We start from the raw sequence: 21,729 nt of genomic DNA on the forward strand, positions 1-21,729 counted from the left end.
ATTTCAGTTGGAGTCAGTCAAAGAAATAAACTCTTCAAAGAACCATATCTTCTTTTTAGAATCATAGACTTCCATAAACTTTATACTTGAAGAAAATCAAAGTACCTGAAGAAAATCAAGAAATAATAAAAATTAAACCAATCCTGCACGTAAGAATGTTTCCATAAGACCTGAGCTAAATGAACAGCAGAAGCCCTATGATTCCACCAAAATATGTCAAAACTTCAAAGTATTTTCAACAATACTATGGAAATTACTCAGGGAAAATGTTTAACTTCAGGGTCTATAGAGCATTCTGTAAACATTTTAGAAACATTGCCTTTGATGGGGCTGGCTACGGAGGGCACTTAGTTGTAGCAACTAAATGTGGGCATCCGTCTCAACTCAGACAACACTAAAAGACCAATATTGATTTGAAACTTCTGAAAAGAACATTTTCTTGGTAGCACTGTTAGATAATGGGTGAAAAAAATATGTATTCTGCATACAGCATGAATATCATGAATATTCATGTGACTAGTACTTGTAGCCTCAGCTGTATTATTTTGTCAGTAGGGATTTTAAGTTTGAAACTTTTTTCCACCTCTAGGATTTTTAATACTTCTGTGATTTTCTAGACCAAACAAACATTTCTTAAACATTAAAAGTCTAGAAAACAAAAGTTACTTCAGAAATCAAAGATAAAAACAATAAAGAAAAGGCTCTGAAGTTTGATTTACTTCTAATTTTGGTGGTATTGCTTTGAAATGATAGGAAAATCCATTTATAGTTATTGTCAGAGTATGTTGCCTTATGACAACAGATAAACAAAGACCTGTGAGATGGGTAGTGTCAGTACTGGGAAGTGTCTAATATTAGAGCCGAACATCACTTGTTTGTCTAGAAGGTGTGGACTTACTTAGTAAAGTCCCTATCCATTCATCTCATCTGACCTAGGCTTGAATAAAACTTCTACTGTGCCATTTCCTTGTATATGTCAAGAATTTGCTTTCTTAACACAAATATTTCCCAAACTGAGAATAGTGCTGAGAACCCACATGTTGTCTCCACTTATTTAAAATTATCCTCTTTTACTAAAAAAACAATTGGAATACAAAGTATGTCCTAGAGACCTCCAGGGGTGGCCCTAGGTGAACAATACATGGAAAAGCCTGAGCTGCTAACATTAGGCTTATGTTCCATTTCCTTCCTGTACATCCTCTCATTTAAGGAGTTGACGTGGTTGCCTCAGACTTTTTAGCAGGTATGATACTGAGATGACCTTGGATGCTTGGTCTACTCCCAGAGCACAAGGAAGGGGGAAAAAAAACAAACTCTAAAACAACTGGTCCTATTATAAGATTGGTCTTTAAGGGAATATGTTCACATTGGGTTTTTCAAACAATGCAACTTCAAAATGGTTTTATGAGGCTGGTGTACAATCAGTATAATGTTCTATATCCCCACTGTTTCTGTCAAAAGAGAAACAATAAGAGGACTCTATCCTCCAGCTCCAATAGGACTCAGATAGACAAGGAAAAGGAGAGGGACATATGGAGGTAGCTGCGATGCTATGAGTGGCTTAGAGGGAAAGAGAGGATTGTATCAGAAAAAGAAGGGGCAACTATGTATAAATGTGGACAGATAGTCGTAGAGAAGATGGTTGGCCCATGTCTACAACTTTAGGGGAACTGTGGTGGATTGCAGTGGCGAGAGTAAAGACTCAAATCTCTGATGGTGGGAATGGTGTGGATTCAAACCCCTGTTGACATATAGTTCTGTAATATAAATATAAATAATATAAATATATAAATAAATATAAGTATATATATATATATATATATATATATATATATATATGAACTTATATTCAGGATAATGACCTAGAGATCACGTAGCATCTCAATTTTTGCCAAATGAGTCAATTATGGTTAGTCTATGGGAGTTACAAAGTATGTTAAATAGAGCAGTACATTTTTGTCTTTATCTACCCCATTACTCTTCCTCTCCCTCCTCTTCTTTATTTCCATATAGAGACAGAGAAGCAAAAAGAGCAAGAGAAAAAGTAAAAGAGAGAATGAGACCATTGCACCAAAGCTTTTTTCAATGTGGTGGAGGCTGGGCTCCAACCTGGCTTATGCACATGGCAAAGCAGCATATTATCCAAGTGAGCTATTTTGTTGGTCTCAGAGCAGTATATTTTATAGCAATTTCCTTCAAAGTTGAAACAAAGTTATTTATTATTAATCTATTATTATTATTATTTTGTCTATTATTATTATTTTGTCTTGTTACCAAAGTAACGAGAGATGCAACAGCTTTTTCCCATTTCTAATAAGTCAGGGATTCTAGACTTTGCATCGTCTATGGAATGGTTGTCAATGTTTAGGAAGGACTTTATCTCTTTCACTAGTGTTGTTTGGTTGACCCCTGATATAGTTGGAAAGTTTACATTAGTGACTAAATAATGTGCCAACAGGTAAACAAAGAACTGACCCACCTCCAGGTAGCTCAGGATGCAGTACTTCTGAGCTCTGTTCAGTCCACAGGTAGAAGAAGCTATGAGCTGGGCACTGCGGCCCACTAAAAGATTTCCAGTGGTGGGATGGCAGGCACCCCTACTACATTCATCCTGGGCTTTTGTGTAGCTGAGCAACCCTGAACACAACAGAAACAGTTATATAGAAGTAGTCTAGGCATGGTACAGGGCCTACAGAAGCCACTGGTTATGTGACATGAAAATCTACCCTCATTCTCCACCCAGTTTTTTTTTTTTTAACTTTAGTATAATACTCCAAACTCAGTCAAATTCTACTTTGCATTCCCTTTTCTGTTCTTTCTCCACTTCTGTTTATGAGTGGGATCATCCCATACTTGTCTTTCTCTTCCTGACTTATCTCACTTAACATTTCTTCTAGCTTCATAAAGATGAGTCAGACAAGGTGGGTTCATTATTTTTGATAGTAGTATTCCATCGTGTACCACAACTTTCTTAGCCATTCATCTGTTGTTGAGCACCTGAGATGCTGCCAGGTTTTGGCTATTACAAATTGTGCTGCTATGAACACAGGTATAAATGTATCTTTTTGGATGGGTGTGACTGAGTCCTTAGGATATATCCCTAGGAAAGGGGTTACTGGATCATAAAGAAGTTCCATTTCTAACCTTGTAAAGGTTCTCCAGACTGCTCTCCACAGGGGTTGGACCAATTCCCACCAGCAGTGCAGTGCAGAGGGTTTTTTTTTTGTTTTTTGTTTTTGTCCCCACTACCACTCCAGCATTTGTTGCTGCTGTCCTTTTTGATGTATGGCATTCTCACCGGGGTGAGGTGGTATCTTATTGTTGTCTTTATTTGCATTTCTCTGACAATCAGTGACCTGGAGCAATTTTTCTATGTTTCTTGGCCTTCTGTATCTCTTCTGTAATGAATATTCTGTTCATGTCCTCTCCACACTTTTGGATTGGATCATTTGCTTTTTTTGTTGCTAAGTTTGGTGAACACTTTATATATTTTGGTTATTAGCCTCTTGTCTGATATATGGCATGTAAAGATCTCCCATTCTATATCAGCTTTTTCCAAAATGAGAGCCCATGTATCTCATTTGCTATATGCTTACCTTCAGGTTCCTAATTATTAAACAATTTGTTCTGATATATATATATATATATATATATATATATATATATATATATTAATGCTTTTTCATCCACCAAATTGTGGATGCTACCATGATGCCAACCTGACTACCCTGGACAGATGACCTCACCAATCTACCCTGGAAACTCACCTCTCCAGACTCCTGCCCCACTAGGGAAAGACAGAAACAGGCTGGGAGTATGGTTTGACATGCCAAGGCCCATGTTCAGCAAAGAAGCAATTACAGAAGCCAGACCTCCCACCTTCTGCACCCCATAATGATCCTGGGTCCATGCTCCCAGAGAGATAAAGAATAGGAAAGCTTCCCATGGAGGGGATGGGATGAAGAACTCTGGTGGTGGGAATTGTGTGGAATTGTACCTCTCTTGTCCTATAGTCTTTTGGATCAATATTCAATCAATAATAATAAAAAGAGGGTCAGGTGGCAGCACAGAAAGTTAAGTGAACATGGTGCAAAGCGCAAGGAACTGCATAAGGATCCTGGTAGGAGCCCTTGACTCCCCACCTGCAGGGGGTTGCTTCATGGGCAGTGAAGCAGGTCTGCAAGTGTCTGCCTTTCTCTGCCCCTCTCTGTGTCCCCTCCTCTCTCAATTTCTCTCTGTCCTATCCAACAACAACAACAACAACATCATCAATGGCAATAATAATAACAAAGGCAACAAAATGAAACAAAAAATGGCCTTCAAGAGCAGTGGATTTGTAGTGCAGGCACCAAGCCCCAGCAATAACCCTGGAGGTAAATAATAATAATAATAATACATGGAAACACTAACTTGAAGTGATATATACACCCCGTGCTCATTTGCATTATTCATAGTAGCCCAAGTATAGAAGCAATCTAAATAAATGTCCATTGACAGATGCCTGGATAAAGAAGCTATAGGAAATACTCAATGGAGTGCTACATGGCAATTTAAAAATATGATATCCTGTCCTTCATGATTAAATGGATTGACCTAGAAATGGCTAAGATTAATGATTATAAGGAAGTAAAAGATAACTTCTGGATGGTTTTCTCACATTTGGAATATAGAGAATTGAAACACATGGACTTGCACAAAAAAAAAAAACACAAAAAACCTCAAACAAACAAAAAAAGCATTAATTCCCCAATAAAGAAATAAAAAAGAAAAAATAATAAATAAATAAACAAAAAAAACAAAAAAAAAACAACAAAAAAACACAACTGTCTCTAAGACTTTAGAAGAACTAAAGTGGTTATTATTGTGTGTGTGTGTGTGTGTGTGTGTGTGAAAGAGAGAGAGAGTGAGAAAGAGAGAGAAAGAGAGGAACTATGAAACTATAATTGGTTACAAGATTATAACAGGGTAGTGTTCCATGCCACCCATGCCACCCAAGTTACCCCCCTCCCACCTCCCAAAGATAACCACCAGAGTTTTCTTTTTTTTATTAGTGATTTAATAATGATTGACGATAAACAACAAGGGCAATAAAAAGGGGGAAAAATAGCCTCCAGGAGCAATGGATTCGTAGTGCAGGCACTGAGCCCCAGCAATAATCCTGGAGGTAAAAAAAAAAATAGGGAATCTTCAATGGAGGGGATGGTATACAAAATTCGAGAAGATTCCCTATTCTTTATCCCTTTGAGAGTATGGACCCAGGATCATTATGGGGTGCCAAATGTGGAAGGTCTGGCTTCTGTAATTGTTTCTTCACTGAATATGGTTGTTGGCATGTCGATCCATAGCCCCAACTAATGGGATAGGACTCTGGTGAACCACCATAGTTTTCACAAGTCTTATATACATTATTATTATTATTATTATTTGCTTCCAGAGTTATTGCTGGGGCTTGGTGTTGACACTACAAATCCACTGCATGATGCCAATCAGACTTCCCTGGACAGACAACCCCACCAATGTGTCCTAGTGCTCCACTTCCACAGAGCCCTGCCCCACTAGGGAAAGAAAGAGGCCTGCTGGGAGCATTGATCAACCTGTCAATGCCCATATTCAGTGGGGAAGCAATTACAGAAGCTAGACTTTCCACCTTCTACATCCCACAGTGACCTTGGGTCCATACTCCCAGAGGATTAAAAAATAGGAAAGCTATCGGGAGATGGGGTGGGATACAGAGTTCTGGTGGTGGGAATTGTGTGGAGTTGTACCCCTCTTATCCTATGGTTTTGTCAATGTTTCCTTTTTATAAATGATAAATAAATAATAAAAATAAAATATAAAAAAGAATCAACTGGTTAAGTTGAAAAGCTAGCAGTTCTTTTTTTATTCTTTTAAAAAATTAATTAATTAATTAATTTTGATAGAGACAGGAAATAGTTGAGAACGTAAGGAGAGATGGAAAGGGAAAGAGAGAGACACCTGCAGCACTACTTGACTTCTCGTGAAGCTTCCCCATCATGAAAGTGAGGTCTGGGGTCTTGAATCCTGGTCCTGGTACATTGTTAACAAGTGTGCTCAACTAGTATCACTACTGTGTCCGGCTGCATGGCAGGGGAGAGAGAAGACACCAAGAACTCGTGGAGGAGCAGGAATGCAAATCTTTATTCATGCGGATGCCCCGGAATTGGCTGTGAGCACAATGGTTCAGGCCACGTGGAGCTAGCAAAATGGCTGCCTCCCACTATGCCCAACAGCCCTTCTCCAGGTTGGGTTGGAAGAGAAAAGAGCAAAGAGAGCTAAAACGGAAATAGGAGAGGCTTTTATGGGAGGATTCTGGAAGTGGCAAGTCCGGATGGGACTGGCTAGAAAAGGGGGTGGAGAGAGGCAAAAAGGCATGTTGGGAAGGTGGAAGCATCCTTAGCAACTGTTGCGATGGTTTTAACTGAATTAACAATACTCTGAGGGGATAATGTGGTGGAGATCTGTAAATAATACTTGCATGGAAATATAGTGGTTTGTGGGCCCTGCCAATGTTCGACCACATGTGCACAATTTCCCAACACTACTGCCCGGTCCTAGTTCTTTTATTGTCTTTAAAACAATATTTTATTTATGTGATAGAAACAGAGAGAAATTGAGAGAGAGAGAGCAAGAGAGAGAGAGAGAGAGTGAGAGAGAGAGAGAGAGAGAGAGAGAGAGAGGCTGCTTCACCCCTTGTGAAGGTTTCCCCTTGAAAGTGAGGATAAGAGGCTTTAGTCCTGGTCCTAACCCACTATAACATATGCACTCAACCAAGTGCACTTCCTCCTGCCTCCAGTTCTTTTATTCTTAATACTACTAACAATTCAATTGATCATTAAGACTCCAGATGGAGATTCTATTAGCATTTGCAATATGGAAATCTCTTGTTTGGGATTTTACACCATTTGTACACTTTTCCCCAGCTTAATCAAACTTTAACCAATAATACATAGTTCAAAAGGCTAGCACCTTTTGAAACAGTTTGGAACCAACACTGCAGTGTGATTTATGCTCAGAATCTTTCCTCAGAGTTAACTGAAACCAGATTCTAGCTGGGACCTCACCTGACTCTACTTCCCTCACTGTCTTCTTTAGAGCACTTCCCCCACAAATCACCTGAATATACATTCTTCTCTCAGACTCTGCTTCAGGAAACCTAATTTGAGATAGCCTCCATTTGTTAAAAGTTCTCTAGTATTTTGGGACAAATAAGGAACACATGCCTAGACACGAGGAAAGAGAATTCTAATCCTGTCTCTTAATGTTTTTGTTGTTGCTTTTTACCAGCCGCACTGCTCAACTCTGGCTTATGTGGTGCAGGGAACTGAACCTAGAACTTCAGGGCGTCAAGCATGAGTCTCTTTGCATAACCATTATGCTGTATACCCGCACCTCCCCAAGTATGTTTTGAAATGCAAAGACAATTCAATGGAGGAATACACGGTGCTGAAACAAATAAACATTTAGAGGTCAAAAAAGGAACTGTAACCAAAACCTCACACTTCATAAAAGATTAATAAAAAGTAGATCATGGACTTAAGTGTAAAATACAAAACGATGTAGCTATAAGACACAGTAGAAAAATCGATGGAATCAGAGATTTGAAGGTTTTAGGAACTAACAAGAGCTTAATTCATAAAAGGAAATATTTGTAAGCTGGACCTCATCAAATTAAAAAAATAAAGTTCCAAGAAAGGCTTTGTGAAGAGTTGAAAAGGCAAGGGAGAATGTAGTTGCAAATCACATCTTTGATGAAGCTCTTAATCTAAATACATAAAGAACTCTGAAAAAAAATTTTTTTTTTTTTTTTAGAAATGGCAAGTAACAGGAACAGATATTTCACTGATCATATAAATCAGTTTAAAAAAAATGGCTTAAAAAAACAATCAAATTAAAGGGGCCGAGCCTGGCCAGGCCATGACATATCTGGTTAAGCACATCTATTACCAAGCGCAAAGACCCAGGTTCAAACATCTCAGACAAGCAACATGTTGACCTGTACATTTAATTGGTGCTCCTAGGATCTCAGTTCCTCAAAACAATGATTGCATGAACACTTTGGCCCTGAATTACAACTCTTGAGTCACTACTTACCACCCAGTAATACCACAAATAAGTATAATTTAAAATAAACCAAGAAGGACAAAATTGGGGTTGGTGTGGGGAATAAAAAATGTAAATCAAAACCACAATGAAATAGTACTTCATATCTATCAGAAAGAACAAACAAACAAACAAACAAACCATTGCTGGAGATATAGAGAAACTGGTAACCAATACATCACTAGTAGTCACTATCAATGCTAGTCATTATGGGGAAAAGTATGGTAGTTTCTTCTTCCTTTTTTTTTTTTTTTTTTTTTGTCTCCAGGGTTACCACTGGGGTTTGGTGTGGGCACTACAAAAAATCCACTGCTTCTGGTGGCCATTTTTTCTATTTTATTGGATAGGACAGAGAGAAATTGAGAAAGGAGGGGAGAGAGAGAGGGAGAAAGAGCTACACTTGCAGATCTGCTTCACCAGTTGTGAAGCGTCCCCCTGTAGATGGGGAGCTAGTACTGGAACCCAGATCTTTGTGCTTAGTACTATGTGTGCTTAACCCAGTACACCACCGCCCAGTCCCTGGTATAGTAGTTTTAATCAAACTAAGCATATGTTTATCATTCAATTCAGCAATTTCACTGAGGTTTTAATTCTAGAGAAATTAAAACGGATGTTTCCATAAAATCCTACATACAGGTGTCCATAGACTACAACTTTATTTGTAATAGTCCCAAGCTGGAAACATTTTTTTAATGCTTATTACTTAAGGAAAGTTTGGCCATTCATAGCATGACCAAATACTTAATGATAAGAAGAAACAAGTTATTGGCACAACCAACAACGTCAATGAATCTGAATGGAATTATGCTGAATGAAAAAAGTCAATCTTAAAATGTATGCTGCATATGTTTTAATGAATGTTATGTCTTGAATGGCAAACTATACTGAAAGACCAGCTTAGTAGTGCTCAGGGAGGAAGAAAGGAGGACGAATGAATGTATAACAAGTCCTGAGACCTTTGAAGTAATGAAGCAGTTCTGCATCTTAACTATGGCCACCTGTCAAAGCAATTTGTATGTATGAGGAACTTGAATAGAATTAAATACATGTGCACTCATGAATGAATGTATGTGAAAGTGTTGAAGTCTGAATAGAGTTAATGTATTATATCAATGTCTTTAATGCTTATTAGTTAACTATATCTTACTATCAGGGAAAGTGGGTGAAGTGCATGTGAGACCTCTTTATATTATTTCCTATAGCTGCATCCAATCTGCCAAACATTTCATAAAACAGAAAGTTTTAAAAATATAAAAAATTGTCTCCTTTCAAAAACATGTCATCAGGTTTTAGATGGCCTGTCAAGTAAACTCCACACTCTAAAATAGCACACATGGCATGTTCCAGATGTTCATATACTTTCCCCTTGAGATGTGAAAATTTATTCTACACCCAGATTTCAGCAAACAGGAGTGAGAGGGATGGGCCCATAATGAAAGATAATTACCATACTGTGGAAAGCTTCATTTCTCCTAAGTTTTCTCAGTTGCAAAAATATAAAGATTTTTATAGAATTGTTTTGCACTTGATGAGTTTGTTTATTTTAATTTGTCCTCCAAAAATATAGGTTACTGAAAATAATATTCTTTTCCTCAAGCACACATTATCCATTTGAGCCATGTCAAATAAACTTGCTATTTTGTGATTAATACCAGGCATTAAACAGCATTAAAAATGAAATCCTACAACAAAGAATATCATACAAAATGTCTCCTCCACCAATTTTCAAATGTCAGTTCAAAAAGAGATTTTTTTTCTTCTGCAAAACTAATTATTCTAAAACAAAATCACATCTTTCTCTTTCTTTGAAATAGGTATGTGAAGAAAGTTATTTTCATCATACACTTTTTATTTCATTGTATAGTAATACAAGTTTAGTTAAAACGGGCTTTTAGTTGTCACTGTTACTGTGGGTTCATCTCTCTGCAGTGACTTTGTTCTTTATATAGAAAGAGAGACAGAGGGAATGTTACAACACTGAAGCTTCCTTCCGTGTGGTGGGCGCCAGGTTCAACTTGGCTCCTGTACCTGACAAAGCAGGTGCATAGTCCAGGTGAACTGTTTTGTTGACCCTAATATATATATATTTTAAAAAGATGTATTTATTAATCTCAGAAGAGAAAGAGTCAAGAGCTTTGCTCTGGTTTTAGCAACAGATCTGAGGCCTCAGCAACTGCTGAGCCACCTCATAGGCTGCAAATAATAATAAGTAATAATAAATAAATAAATAATAAAAAATAAATGTTTCCTCTCATTCAACTAGCCATCCAAACTCAGACACTTTTTCATTTCATAAAATTAGCAGCTAGGATAAATAACTAAACAAAAATTAGGAGTCCAATAGCAAAAGACTTTTTGAAACAAGTTCCAGTATAATTATCTGTTAATACTAGGTGTAGATTGACTACTGCTTCCCTTCCAAGAATTCTTTTTTTCTTTCAGACAAGTTCCATCCTGACTTCTTTTATTGGAATTGTTACCTTAGAGATTTAACATGTTTTTATTACCCGACTTGGCTAAACTTGTTTTGATCAGATGTGAATTTTTCAGAAACAAAAATATTCCAGGCTTAGGGAAATTAAACTATTGTTCTTGTAATATTATATATGCAAATATAAACTCCTGGTTTAAAGTATTCAGCAAAAGATGTCTAGAAAATTAGTTAAAGCTCCATACCTGAATATAAACTCAGCAGTATCCTTTCTAGGTTGAAATTTTTAGCTACCAGTTTATCACATTAGCAACGGATTGGAATTGACTCAAAAAATAATCATGTTTATGCCTATAGATAATTAATGTATTCCAAAAAATGATACCCAAATTGAAGATGGAATCTTATTAAAATGAATTGAGAAGATCTATCCAGTTAAAGAGAACTCATAGCAAAGTTTCCTTTTTAAGGATGTATTTAGCTATTTTAATGAGAGAGACAGATAAAAAGAGAGACCAGAATATTGCTTAGCTCTAGTTTATGTTGGTGTCTGGGACTGAACCTAGGTATATTAACATTGAGCTATTTCCCTTAGCCCACAAACTTATTTAATCATTTCATAGATCTAGCTTGCTATGTAATTTTCTATTTAGTAACTTTGTGTATTGCTATAAATCCCATAAATATGTGAGATGTTTTCATGTACTTTAAGTTCCCTTTAGAGTTTTAGAAGCTGTGAACATTTTAAATAAACATGTGCACACATGTTTATTATGGATAACTAGAGATACAAACAAGCACAGTAAATAAGCTTTGCACTTTGTATTCAATTTCCAAAACCTATGGCCAATGAATGTTTCAGGGTTCTTTTTCCTTTCTTTTTTTTTTTTTAAGTTAGACATAAAATGGTGTTTAAATAGGCTTCAGTATTTAAATAAATGCCTATGATTGAAATGTCAACCTGATGATATAGGGTTAAAATGGATGGTAGATGAACTCTTAAAATTTGGGTATGACCAAGACAAGATTAGAGTTAGAAATTTGGGGTCTATTATAATGCTGTCTTTCTGTCTAATTTAATTAATTTTTTTTTTTTGCCAGAACACTGCTCAGCTCTGGTTTATGGTGGTACTGGGGATTAAATTTAGGACCTCAACAGAGCCTCAGGCATGCACAACCTTTATTCTATCTCCACAGCCTATTTGATTTAGTCTTGAATATCTCTCCAAAGAGAGAAGTCTCTTAACCCAAGACTTTGAGCAACTGGGGAATGGTTTAGAACTCTTGCCAAGGTGTGAGAAAGATATTTAAGAGGCTGTGATAGCCTCAACTTTTGCAAAGTAGTTTATTCTCAAAGCAAACATCCCAGATCATTTAAATTAAAGCATCTCTTTTCTACTGTGTAAGACAACTTCTAAATTTCAAAGTCCTGAGGGGTTTAATATAATCTCTATGCCCTCTGGCTATTGCTTTGGCTGTCTAAGGGTAGGAACTTTTCAAGAGAATCAATGAGCATTTAGTTACTTAGAACCATTCTTATATCCTCCACTGCTAGCTAATCTAACCAGGAAATCGCCACAGGGTTTGGGAAATACAGAATTAGAAGAGGAGACTCTTAAAGTGTGCTCCTATGAAGAAATTCAGAAGGACTCTTTGAAGAGAAGAGTCAAAACAATTTAATTTGTACTAAGTTACTTACAACAAAGAGCCCTTATAGGAAAGTCAGGATCAAAGAGAGTAATTACTAGAAACGTCTCTATGGCTAATGTAAATTATTACTAGTCTGTTGAAGACATCAGAAACATGGAGACATTGACCTGTTAGTTCAGAGCTGCTGTATATTTAGGGGAGGGGAATTTTCCTATAAATTCTTCATGAGACATCATCATGAGCACTATCTTTAAAGTGGAGTTATATTTCAATCAAAATGCATTATATTTATGAATTCGGTATCTCAATATATTTTACCTTCTTTAGTATCTTAATTTACTTATCTGCTGACATTTTCTTAAAGTGTGGTAGAAATGGTTGTGTATGGATGATAATGTGGAGTGGAACTTTCTAGTTGCCTGATAAAATCGTACAAGAGAAGAACCATGCACATATATAGTAGTATAAAATGTGGATGTGGCTAAAAACTATTTCTATTAATGTTTTAGAACAACTCAATAGAAACATAAAATGAATTCAATAACTCATACTCACCAAGGTGCAAAACAAAGGCCAGTTCAAATTGCATTCTTTTTCAGGAAGTAAATAAATTCGGTTTTGCTAGGTTTAAAAAGAGGAAGTAATAGTCAGTCACTCATGGAATCAGTGGTTGTTACTAGCTTTCTTCAGTGGTTGGAACATGTATCTAATATTTCTTACATGTAGGGATGCAAAAATGGTTACAGCATCCAATTTCTTTAAAAAGAAAGTATACTAAAGTGGTCATGGAAAGGTAATTAAAGGGAGCACCTTAAAATGGAGATAGTATTCTGTTAGTGGGTGAAGTGTGCTGGTACATATTCTGAGATTATAAGTCTTATAATCAATAAAAATAAATAAATAAAACTTAAAAAGGTATAACAATTTTATAAATACTTATATTATTTTTAATCACTGAAGGTAATCATTTTTGAAAAATAATGTGAAACAAAATAATTTTCTTTGTATTTTAATTTTAAATGATTTTCATCATTCTTACCACCTTGTAAAAATTTAATTGTTTAATTAACATGTACTCTTTATTGAGAACATAGAAAAATCAGGCAAAGAAATTTTTATCTATAGTGCTACCACCCAGAGAAAAAGCCAATATCTTCCTATAGTTTTCCTTGCATACAAATGTTTTTCAAAAATAGCTATATTGGTGGCTGTGAGAAAGCATAATGGCTACGCAAAAGGCTTTCTTTTTTTTTTTTTTTTTTGCCTCCAGGGTTATTGCTGGGACTCTAGTGCCTGCACTACGAATCCACTGCTCCTGGAGGCTATTTTTTTCCCTTTGTTGCCCTTGTTGTTTATCATTGTTGTTATTATTATTTTTTATTTTTAGTATCTATTTATTATTTATAAAAAGGGAACATTGACAAAACCATAGGATAAGAGGGGTACAACTCCACACAATTCCCACCACCAGAACTCTGTATCCCTCCCCTGATAGCTTTCATATACTTTAACCTTCTGGGAGCATGGACCCAAGGTCATTGTGGGATGCAGAAGGTGGAAGGTCTGGCTTCTGTAATTGCTCCCCCCGCTGAACATGGGCGTTGATAGGTCAATCCATACTCCCAACCTGCCTCTTTCTTTCCCTAGTAGGGTAGGGCTCTGGGGAAGTGGAGCTCCAGGACACATTGGCGGGGTTGTCTGTCCAGGGAAGTCTGGTTGGCATCATGCTAGCATCTGGAACCTGGTGACTGAAAGAAAGTTAATATACAAAGCCAAACAAATTGTTGACCAATCATGAACCTAAAATAAATAGAAATAATTTAAATATATATACTATATTTTTATTTCAATCAGCGTATGCTAGGCAATATATCTCTATAGCAATAAATACACATTTACATCAGCAACTTTGAACCTAGTGAGATATATCAAGATCACCTGGGAACTGCTTCCGAGATCAGACGAGATCGGGCGTGTTCAGGGTGGTATGGCCGTAGACCTGGGAACTGCTACAAATCAAATCTGTGTCATTTTTACTGATTTGACTGTAAATATTCAGATAGAAGGCTCTTCTTCTTCTAGCGTTTGCCATAGAAGGCCCTTAAATCACTGTTGTGGGGATCCCTGATATAGGTGGATTGGAAAGAGAGAGTATAGTGCTCCTCTGTACTAGTATCTTGTTTTAATTTATTTTAAATTTTATTTTAATTAGTGGTATTACAATAAGCGGTATAAGATTATAGGGGAATAGTTCCATAATACATCAACCCACCACCACAGTTCTGTGCCCTCCCCATCCCCAAAGGATAATCACTATAGTTTTCATAGTCTTAGTGACAGTCAGTTTGACTACTTCTTTCTTTTTCTTTCTTTTTTTTTAAATCACTTATATATATTTATTTATTTATATATATTTATTTTTATATATATTATTTATATATATTTATTTATATATATATTTATTCCCTTTTGTTGCCTTTGTTTTAATGTTGTAGTAATTATTATTGATGTCATTGTTGTTACATAGGACAGAGAGAAATGGAGAGAGGAGGGGAAGACAGAGAGGGGGAGAGAAAGATAGACACCTGCAGAACTGCTTCACTGCTTGTGAAGCGACTCCCCTGCAGGTGGGGAGCTGGGGGCTCAAACCAGGATCCGAGGTCGGTCCTCACACTTTGTGCCACCTGCGCTTAACCCTCTGCAGTACCACCCGACTCCCTACTTCTTTCTTTTTCACAGACTCATGTGTTTCAATTCGTATACTGCACAAGAGTGAAACCATCCTTTAGCTGTATCTTTCAGAGAAATGTAGGCCATTTGGTAACATATATAAACTACAGCAATAAAAGAACCTCGAATACAAAAAACAGAAGGATAAACCTCCTTGTCTTTTTCTACCAGCTTCCTTTACATTTTTTTCAAATGTTGAAATACTTGCTCAGTAATATTTGACAGCAGAAACCAGAACCTGTTGAACAAATTCCCCACTGACTAGTGTATACTTTGTTTCTAACATGTCCCTATTTCAGATGTTTTCCATAAACCATCATCATTATTAGCCAAGGTATATTAAACAGAGTAGAAGTAATGAAGCAACAAGCATATTAAATGTCTATATAATAAAGAATGAACACCCACACATATACATTCTTTTTAAAAACTTATTTATTTATTTATTGGATAGAGACAGCCAGAAATCGAGAAGGAAGGGGGTGACATAAAGGGAGAGAGACAGAGTGAAACCTGCAACATTGCTTCACCACTCGTGAAGTTTTCCCTCTGCAGGTGGGGACTGGGGGTTCAAACCCGGGTACTTGAGCATTATAACATGTGCGCTCAACCAGGTGCGCCACCACCGGCCCCCACACACATGCATTCTTACACGCATGTGTTATGACATGCACATACATAAAGTATTGGTGCTACTATCAAACCACCATCTACAAAGTTTCTCTCAGTTATACTCTTACAAGAAATTTATGGGAAGTGTGTGTAGAGGGGGGTGAGGAAGGCACACCTGGTTGAGTGCACATGCTACCATATACAAGGACCTGTGTTCAAGCCCCTGGTCCCCACTTGCAGGGGGAAGTTTCACAAGGGGTAAAGCAGTGCTACCTCTCTCTCTCTGGCTCCTTTTCCCTCTTAATTCTTTTTGTTCTATCAAATTAAAAACTAATACATAAATAAAATATTTGAAAAAAGAAAAACACTAACAAAAAAGAGGACTAGAGTTAAACTAAGAATTGTATAGCCCTCACCACTATCAAACTTTATAACATTTTCATTATTCCCAAAAAAACAGACACTTTGAAAGTCAAGACCCATCTGCTTCTTTCAACAGTTCTTGACAACTACTAATTCAGTTTTATATCTCTGTGTATTTCATGTAAATAAAATAATACATTTGATACTTTGTGAATGGTTTCTTTCAATTAGCACATTTTAATTAATTTTTTTCTTTATGGGAGGGGTTTAGTGGACAATTATAATACAGCTGTTGACACATGGGTATAATTTTTCATCTCCCCAAAATGGCTGTCTGAAAAATACTTTTACCCCCTACTTGGGTTCTTTCCACCAGGACTCCAACAATTAACAACCAACTCCCATGCCCCAGCTCCAGCTCTCTCCCTTCTTTTCTCTTTCTCTCAAAAATGCAGAATGAAACTTGGGCCAGAACCCTGGTAACTCAGTCAGTGTATCATGAACATGTAAGACTTTGGGTTTACTCCCTGGTACCATTCAAGTTTGTTTTTAACGTTCCTAGTATATTGTAAGCACTTGAAGGCAAACTCATCTTTCAGTTAGCAAAATATCAAAGCTTTTATTTACTTTAGTTCCTTATAGTTTGTCTTTCTTTCCTTTTCTTATTTACCAGGGCACTGATGAGTTCCGGCACATGGTGGTATTGGTTATTACACCTGGGACCTCAGAGCTTCCGGCATGGAAGTCTTTTGCTGTATAGTTTGTGTTTCTTTCTTTTTTTTAATATTTATTTATTCCCTTTTGTTGCCCTTGTAGTCTTTTTATTGTTGTAGTTATTGACGTCGTCATTGTTGGATAGGACAGAGAGAAATGGACAAAGGAGAGGAAGACAGAGAGGGGGAGAGAAAGACACCTGCAGACCTGCTTCACTGACTGTGAAGTGACCCCCCCTGCAGGTGGGGAGCCAGGGGCTTGAACCAGGATCCTTACACCGGTCCTTGTCCTTTGTGCCACCTGTGTATAACCTGCTGCGCTACCACCCAACTCCCTAGTTTGCATTTCTTATGTCAAAACACCTTAGTATCTAGCCTTGCCACTAACTGTATACACAGCATTCTAGCTTGATTTTTATTTGCTGATTATTCTGTTAACTTCACTTGCCCTCACTTCAAGCTTCAACCTGATGCTTCCTGGAGGTGCCCCTCCCTGCTATTACTGCATTGGTCTTGGTTTCAAGGTCCTCATATCAGTTGCCAGTCTTAGTTCTACATTTTTCTCCTGATTTTTCCCTATAGACTTCTCTGGGTTTCTTGTTCTTAATTTTGTGACTTCTAGTCTTTGATTTTCCTTGAATCTCCATAGTTGTTTGCCTTCCAATGCTTCTGTGTGAAATTAACACTATCTTTATTTCATTTTATTTTTTAATTTTCTTATTATCTTTATTTATTGGATAGAGACAGCCAGAAATCAAGAGGGAAGGGGGTGATAGAGATGGAGAGAAACAGAGAGACACCCACAGCACTGCTTCACCATTTCATAGCTTTCCCCTTGCAGGTGGGGACTGGGTACTCAAACCCAGGTCCTTGGGCATTGTAACAGTGCGCTCAACCAGTACGCCACCACCCAATCCCTATCTTTATTTAATTTAAGTATTTCATAAGCACTATCATAGTGATTTATAAGATTATGAGATCAAAGAGGTGTAAAGCCACACCACACCCACCACCAATATTCTGTGGCCCCAAACCCCCAAAGATAATCACCATAGTTCTTATGAAGTCTTAGAGATAGACAGGTTTTTAACACTGTTTTTAAACATAGAGTCTTAAATATTGTAACAGGAAAACTTGGGAGGGAAGGAAATCTATAGATGTAATTATTGATCAATAGTTCTTTTAAAATATTTATTATTGGACAGAAACAGAGAGAAATTGAGGGGGTAATAGAGAGGGAGAAAGATAAATACCTGCAGCCCTGCTTCACTACTCGTGAAGCTTTTCCCCTGCAGGCAGGGACCAGGGGCTTGAACCCGGGTCTTTGTGCACTGTAGTGTGCATGCTTAACCAGGTGCACTACCGCCAGTCCCCTTCACCCCTAATCAATAGTTTTCAATATTTTATCATAGCCGGGAAAACTAATGGAGGCCATTCTCAATTCTCATCTCCATCTACCTTTAGGTTCCTGGTTATTAAACAATTTGTTCTGCTTTATATCTTAATGCTTTTCAGCTACCAAGTTCCTGATGCTTTCATGATGTCAACATGAATTCCCTGGGCACATGACCTCACCAATGTGTCCTGGAACCCCACCTCTCCAGAGCCCTACCCCACTAGGGAAAGACAGAAACAGGCCTCTGTAGAGGGGGAGAGAAAGATAGACACCTGCAGAGCTGTTTTATCACTTGTGAAGTGACTCCCCTGCAGGTGGGGAGCCAGGGGGCTTGAACCAGGATCCTTACACTGGTCCTTGTGCTTTGCGCTGCCTGTGCTTAACCAGTTACGCTACCGCCTGACTCCCTAGGCAGGTCCCTTTACAGGACCTGTCTTCCTCAAGTGGCAGAGAATTTTGACCCAACCTCCTTTCGGAGAATGGGGCAATCTCTTCTAATGTTGACCCACATTGAGGGCAAAGTCCCATAGAGGCCCACAAGAGGGTCCATTATGTTGTTCCTGATGGAGATAATCAATGACAGAGGCGAGAGGGATCTGTTAGAGGTCTATGCCCGTCATTTCTATGTGGGAATCCCAGATTCCCTGACTAGGGCCCTGAATGATGAGGTGGACTGGTAGTAGCCAAAAAGCTATCATGAAAGTATGTCAGTCTCTTGGGGCTTTGAATCTTTTATCTCAGCTGTTTTGGAAACCCCCAATGCACAAGGTATTAAGATGCAAATTAACTCTGGTGTATTCAGGTTACTGAAAATATTCTCCTTGAAATGATCCTGTAAAATGCTGGAAAGAGCTTAAATCATCTCTGATTCTCTTATTTCTCTCTGTCACTTTGCAGATGAACTTCCTGTTACCAATTAATCCCTTATGTCTCTTCTCATTTAATTATGAATCCTGAAATATAATCTTTGTCTTTGTCAGGGAAGATGGATTGTGGCTGGCTCCTGTAATTAAGCTGAAAATGCTTTGGTATATATCAGTTTTCCTGCTTCTCATGAGTTTAATTGTTCTCAACAAGTTGGCATTGTCCCACAGAAAATACTTAGCAATGTCTGCAGATATTTCTATCACAATACAGGAGGGGATCCACTGGTATCTAGTGTGAAAAGATCATGAATTAGCTAAAGAAATATTCTACAAGTGGTCCAGGAGGTGGCGCAGTGGTTAAGGCACTAGACTCTCAAGCATAAGGTCCAGAGTTCAATCCCCGGCAGCACATGTATAAGAGCGATGTCTGATTTCTATCTTTCTCAAATAAATAAATAAATAAATAAATAAATAAATAAAATCTTTAAAAAAAAAGGGAGAGAAATATACTTAAAAAAAGAAAAGTAGTCTACAATGCACAGGACAGCACTCACCCCATAACAAAGAATAATCTACCCCCAAATGTGAGAAGCACTGAATTTGAAAAACCCTAAAAGTGGCTTCACTGCCCCAAGCCAGGACCTTGCTCCCCCTTCACATCCCACTTCAATGCCATCAGCTATTCATCTCTGATCTTCCTCTTGGTTTTCTGCTTCTCATTTTAGGTAACACAAACAAGACAGATATTGTAGTAAGTCTGGCAACTTCCAAAGTGTTATTGTCTGAAATCACCTACCCAAGCATCATAAAACCCATAGCAGCATATTTAACACAATTTCAGGAGTCATGGTATCTTCCTTTATCAAATCATAAATTTAGTTGGTGTTGCTTTCCTGTTTGGTATACCAGATTTGACATTTGTAAAAACATTGCATGAACTTTATTCTTACTAAATCCATTGATGAGTTTAAATAATATATATAATTAATCGTAATTAACAAATATAACATCAAACTTTCTTTGAGAAAATCATATGTAAATAGATTTTCAAAGACACCAACTGTGCTGTGATATTTGCTCAATGAATGCTGACACTGGTCTGAAATGCATTATAACAATAAACAGTACACTCTATTCAACCGACATTGCTAATTGATTTTAATGTACTGTCTGTTTATTCAGTCTCAACTGCCCTCTTTGGAATGTTGCTCAGTGCCACACCTTGTCAAAGTCTCTCTTTTTTTGTCACAACAACTTGAATGAAACAGATGAAGACTTGATGAAGTACCAAGTAAACCAGCACCCAGACCCACAGGTGCAAACAATAGTAAAAAGCCTTCCCACAGGACAGTCCAGCAATCCACTCTTGTCTGTACTTATGCAAATGGCATAGTACTATGTAACACGGCCTAATGCTAATCAATCTATTTGTATTAGTCCTTAACCCTTTTTCTGGCTTCAAATGAATAATTTTATACATCTAGAATGACAGTTCACATAGAAATCTTATGTTTAACTTTTCCTGATTTGCACATTATATCAGCAATCAGTAGATATTTCAACCATTTTGCCCAAATTGCATCACTATGTGGATTGCAGAATGTAGAGCTGTGAAGTTTACTTTTCCTTGAGACACAGAAGACGTCATGCTTTTCTTACAAGTTGATATTTATACATTCCTAGGGTATTCACAAAAATATTTTGAAGATAGGGATAATTCTGCAGACTTCTAACTTCTTAAATTGGCCCAAGATACATCACTTTGATAATAAACATGTATGCCTAACACACAATAGTGAGGTGTGCAGTTCAATGCTAAACATTTAAAGTTTCCCTCAAGGTACAAAGAAGCTTGAGCTCTTGAATATACCTTCTCTGTACCAAGAACCACATTTCTCACTGTATTATGTATAAATGTCTTAGGTATAAACACTAGCTGATTATAGCACCACAAAAGTAATGATTAACCACTGTGTTCTAATTTTATTTTCTGTGCTGGTTGTCCTATACCCAACCAGTACTGCTAACTTTACTTTATCTTTAAAAATGCCAACATTCCAGGGAGACAGAGATGAGACTTACCCAGATTTGAGAGTCTATGTGGAGAAGTGCAGGCAGCAAACAGGGCATGTAACGGCACACTTGAAAGTGAGAGTCAACTTAAGTAGAAAATGTTTTCCCTGAGGCACCAACAGGTAGGAAAAAAAAAAGATGAGAGGTTTTCCAAAATCCTGTAAAAAAAAAAAAAAGATTTGTGAAGTTACTTACCCTCAGTTTTCATACACACACACACACACACACACACACACACACACACACACACACACACACACACACACACTATAAATAGAGGCAAAGCCTGCTGGAATTTACAGCAAATGTTCATTTATGCCATATTTCAGGAATCAGGGTTGAGATTAGGGTTATTGCAGGAAACTAGCAATATTTCTGAATTTATGGGTAAGTCCCAAGTTACCTACAGCAGCTTCCACTGTGTGAAGTTAAGGAGGAAGACTTGAAAGAGTCTAAGATTTATGGTGTGTTCACAAAAGCAGCTGAGTTACAGCATTGTCTTTAAGAGGAATCGATTGGGGGTTGGGGTTAGGGGTGAGATGTGCAAGATTTATGTGGATTAAAATTATGGGCATATATATATAATGCACATATATATTTAAATTAACTAAGTACTTATAATAATAATCCTTCACAAACTAAACTCTCCACTCAGAAGGGTCACTGACAAATGACGGTTTCATTATCCATTAACTTGTAGAGTTTCAGTTTTACCTTTAAGGAACCATGATTTTGATGATGAGAAAAATCTGCATCCAATCAAATATCACACAG

General features: G+C 37.3%; 1 protein-coding gene across 1 annotated transcript in view; it reads right to left on the reverse strand.

The window, feature by feature from the left end:
- The window catches only part of LAMB4 (laminin subunit beta 4), a 125,145-nt gene extending 104,039 nt beyond the window's left edge, over positions 1 to 21,106 (reverse strand). Inside the window, exons 1-3 of the mRNA XM_060196406.1 lie at positions 20,965 to 21,106; positions 12,758 to 12,823; positions 2,480 to 2,637 (exon numbers count right to left, since the gene is read on the reverse strand). Of these exons, the coding sequence (XP_060052389.1) occupies positions 2,480 to 2,637; positions 12,758 to 12,791 (192 nt within the window). The 5' untranslated portion in view covers positions 12,792 to 12,823; positions 20,965 to 21,106. The remainder of the gene's footprint in view (positions 1 to 2,479; positions 2,638 to 12,757; positions 12,824 to 20,964) is intronic.
- Positions 21,107 to 21,729: the final 623 nt, after the last annotated feature.

Source organism: Erinaceus europaeus, chromosome 8 (genome assembly GCF_950295315.1).
Source record: "Erinaceus europaeus chromosome 8, mEriEur2.1, whole genome shotgun sequence".
In the NCBI taxonomy this organism is placed as follows: Eukaryota; Metazoa; Chordata; class Mammalia; order Eulipotyphla; family Erinaceidae; genus Erinaceus; species Erinaceus europaeus.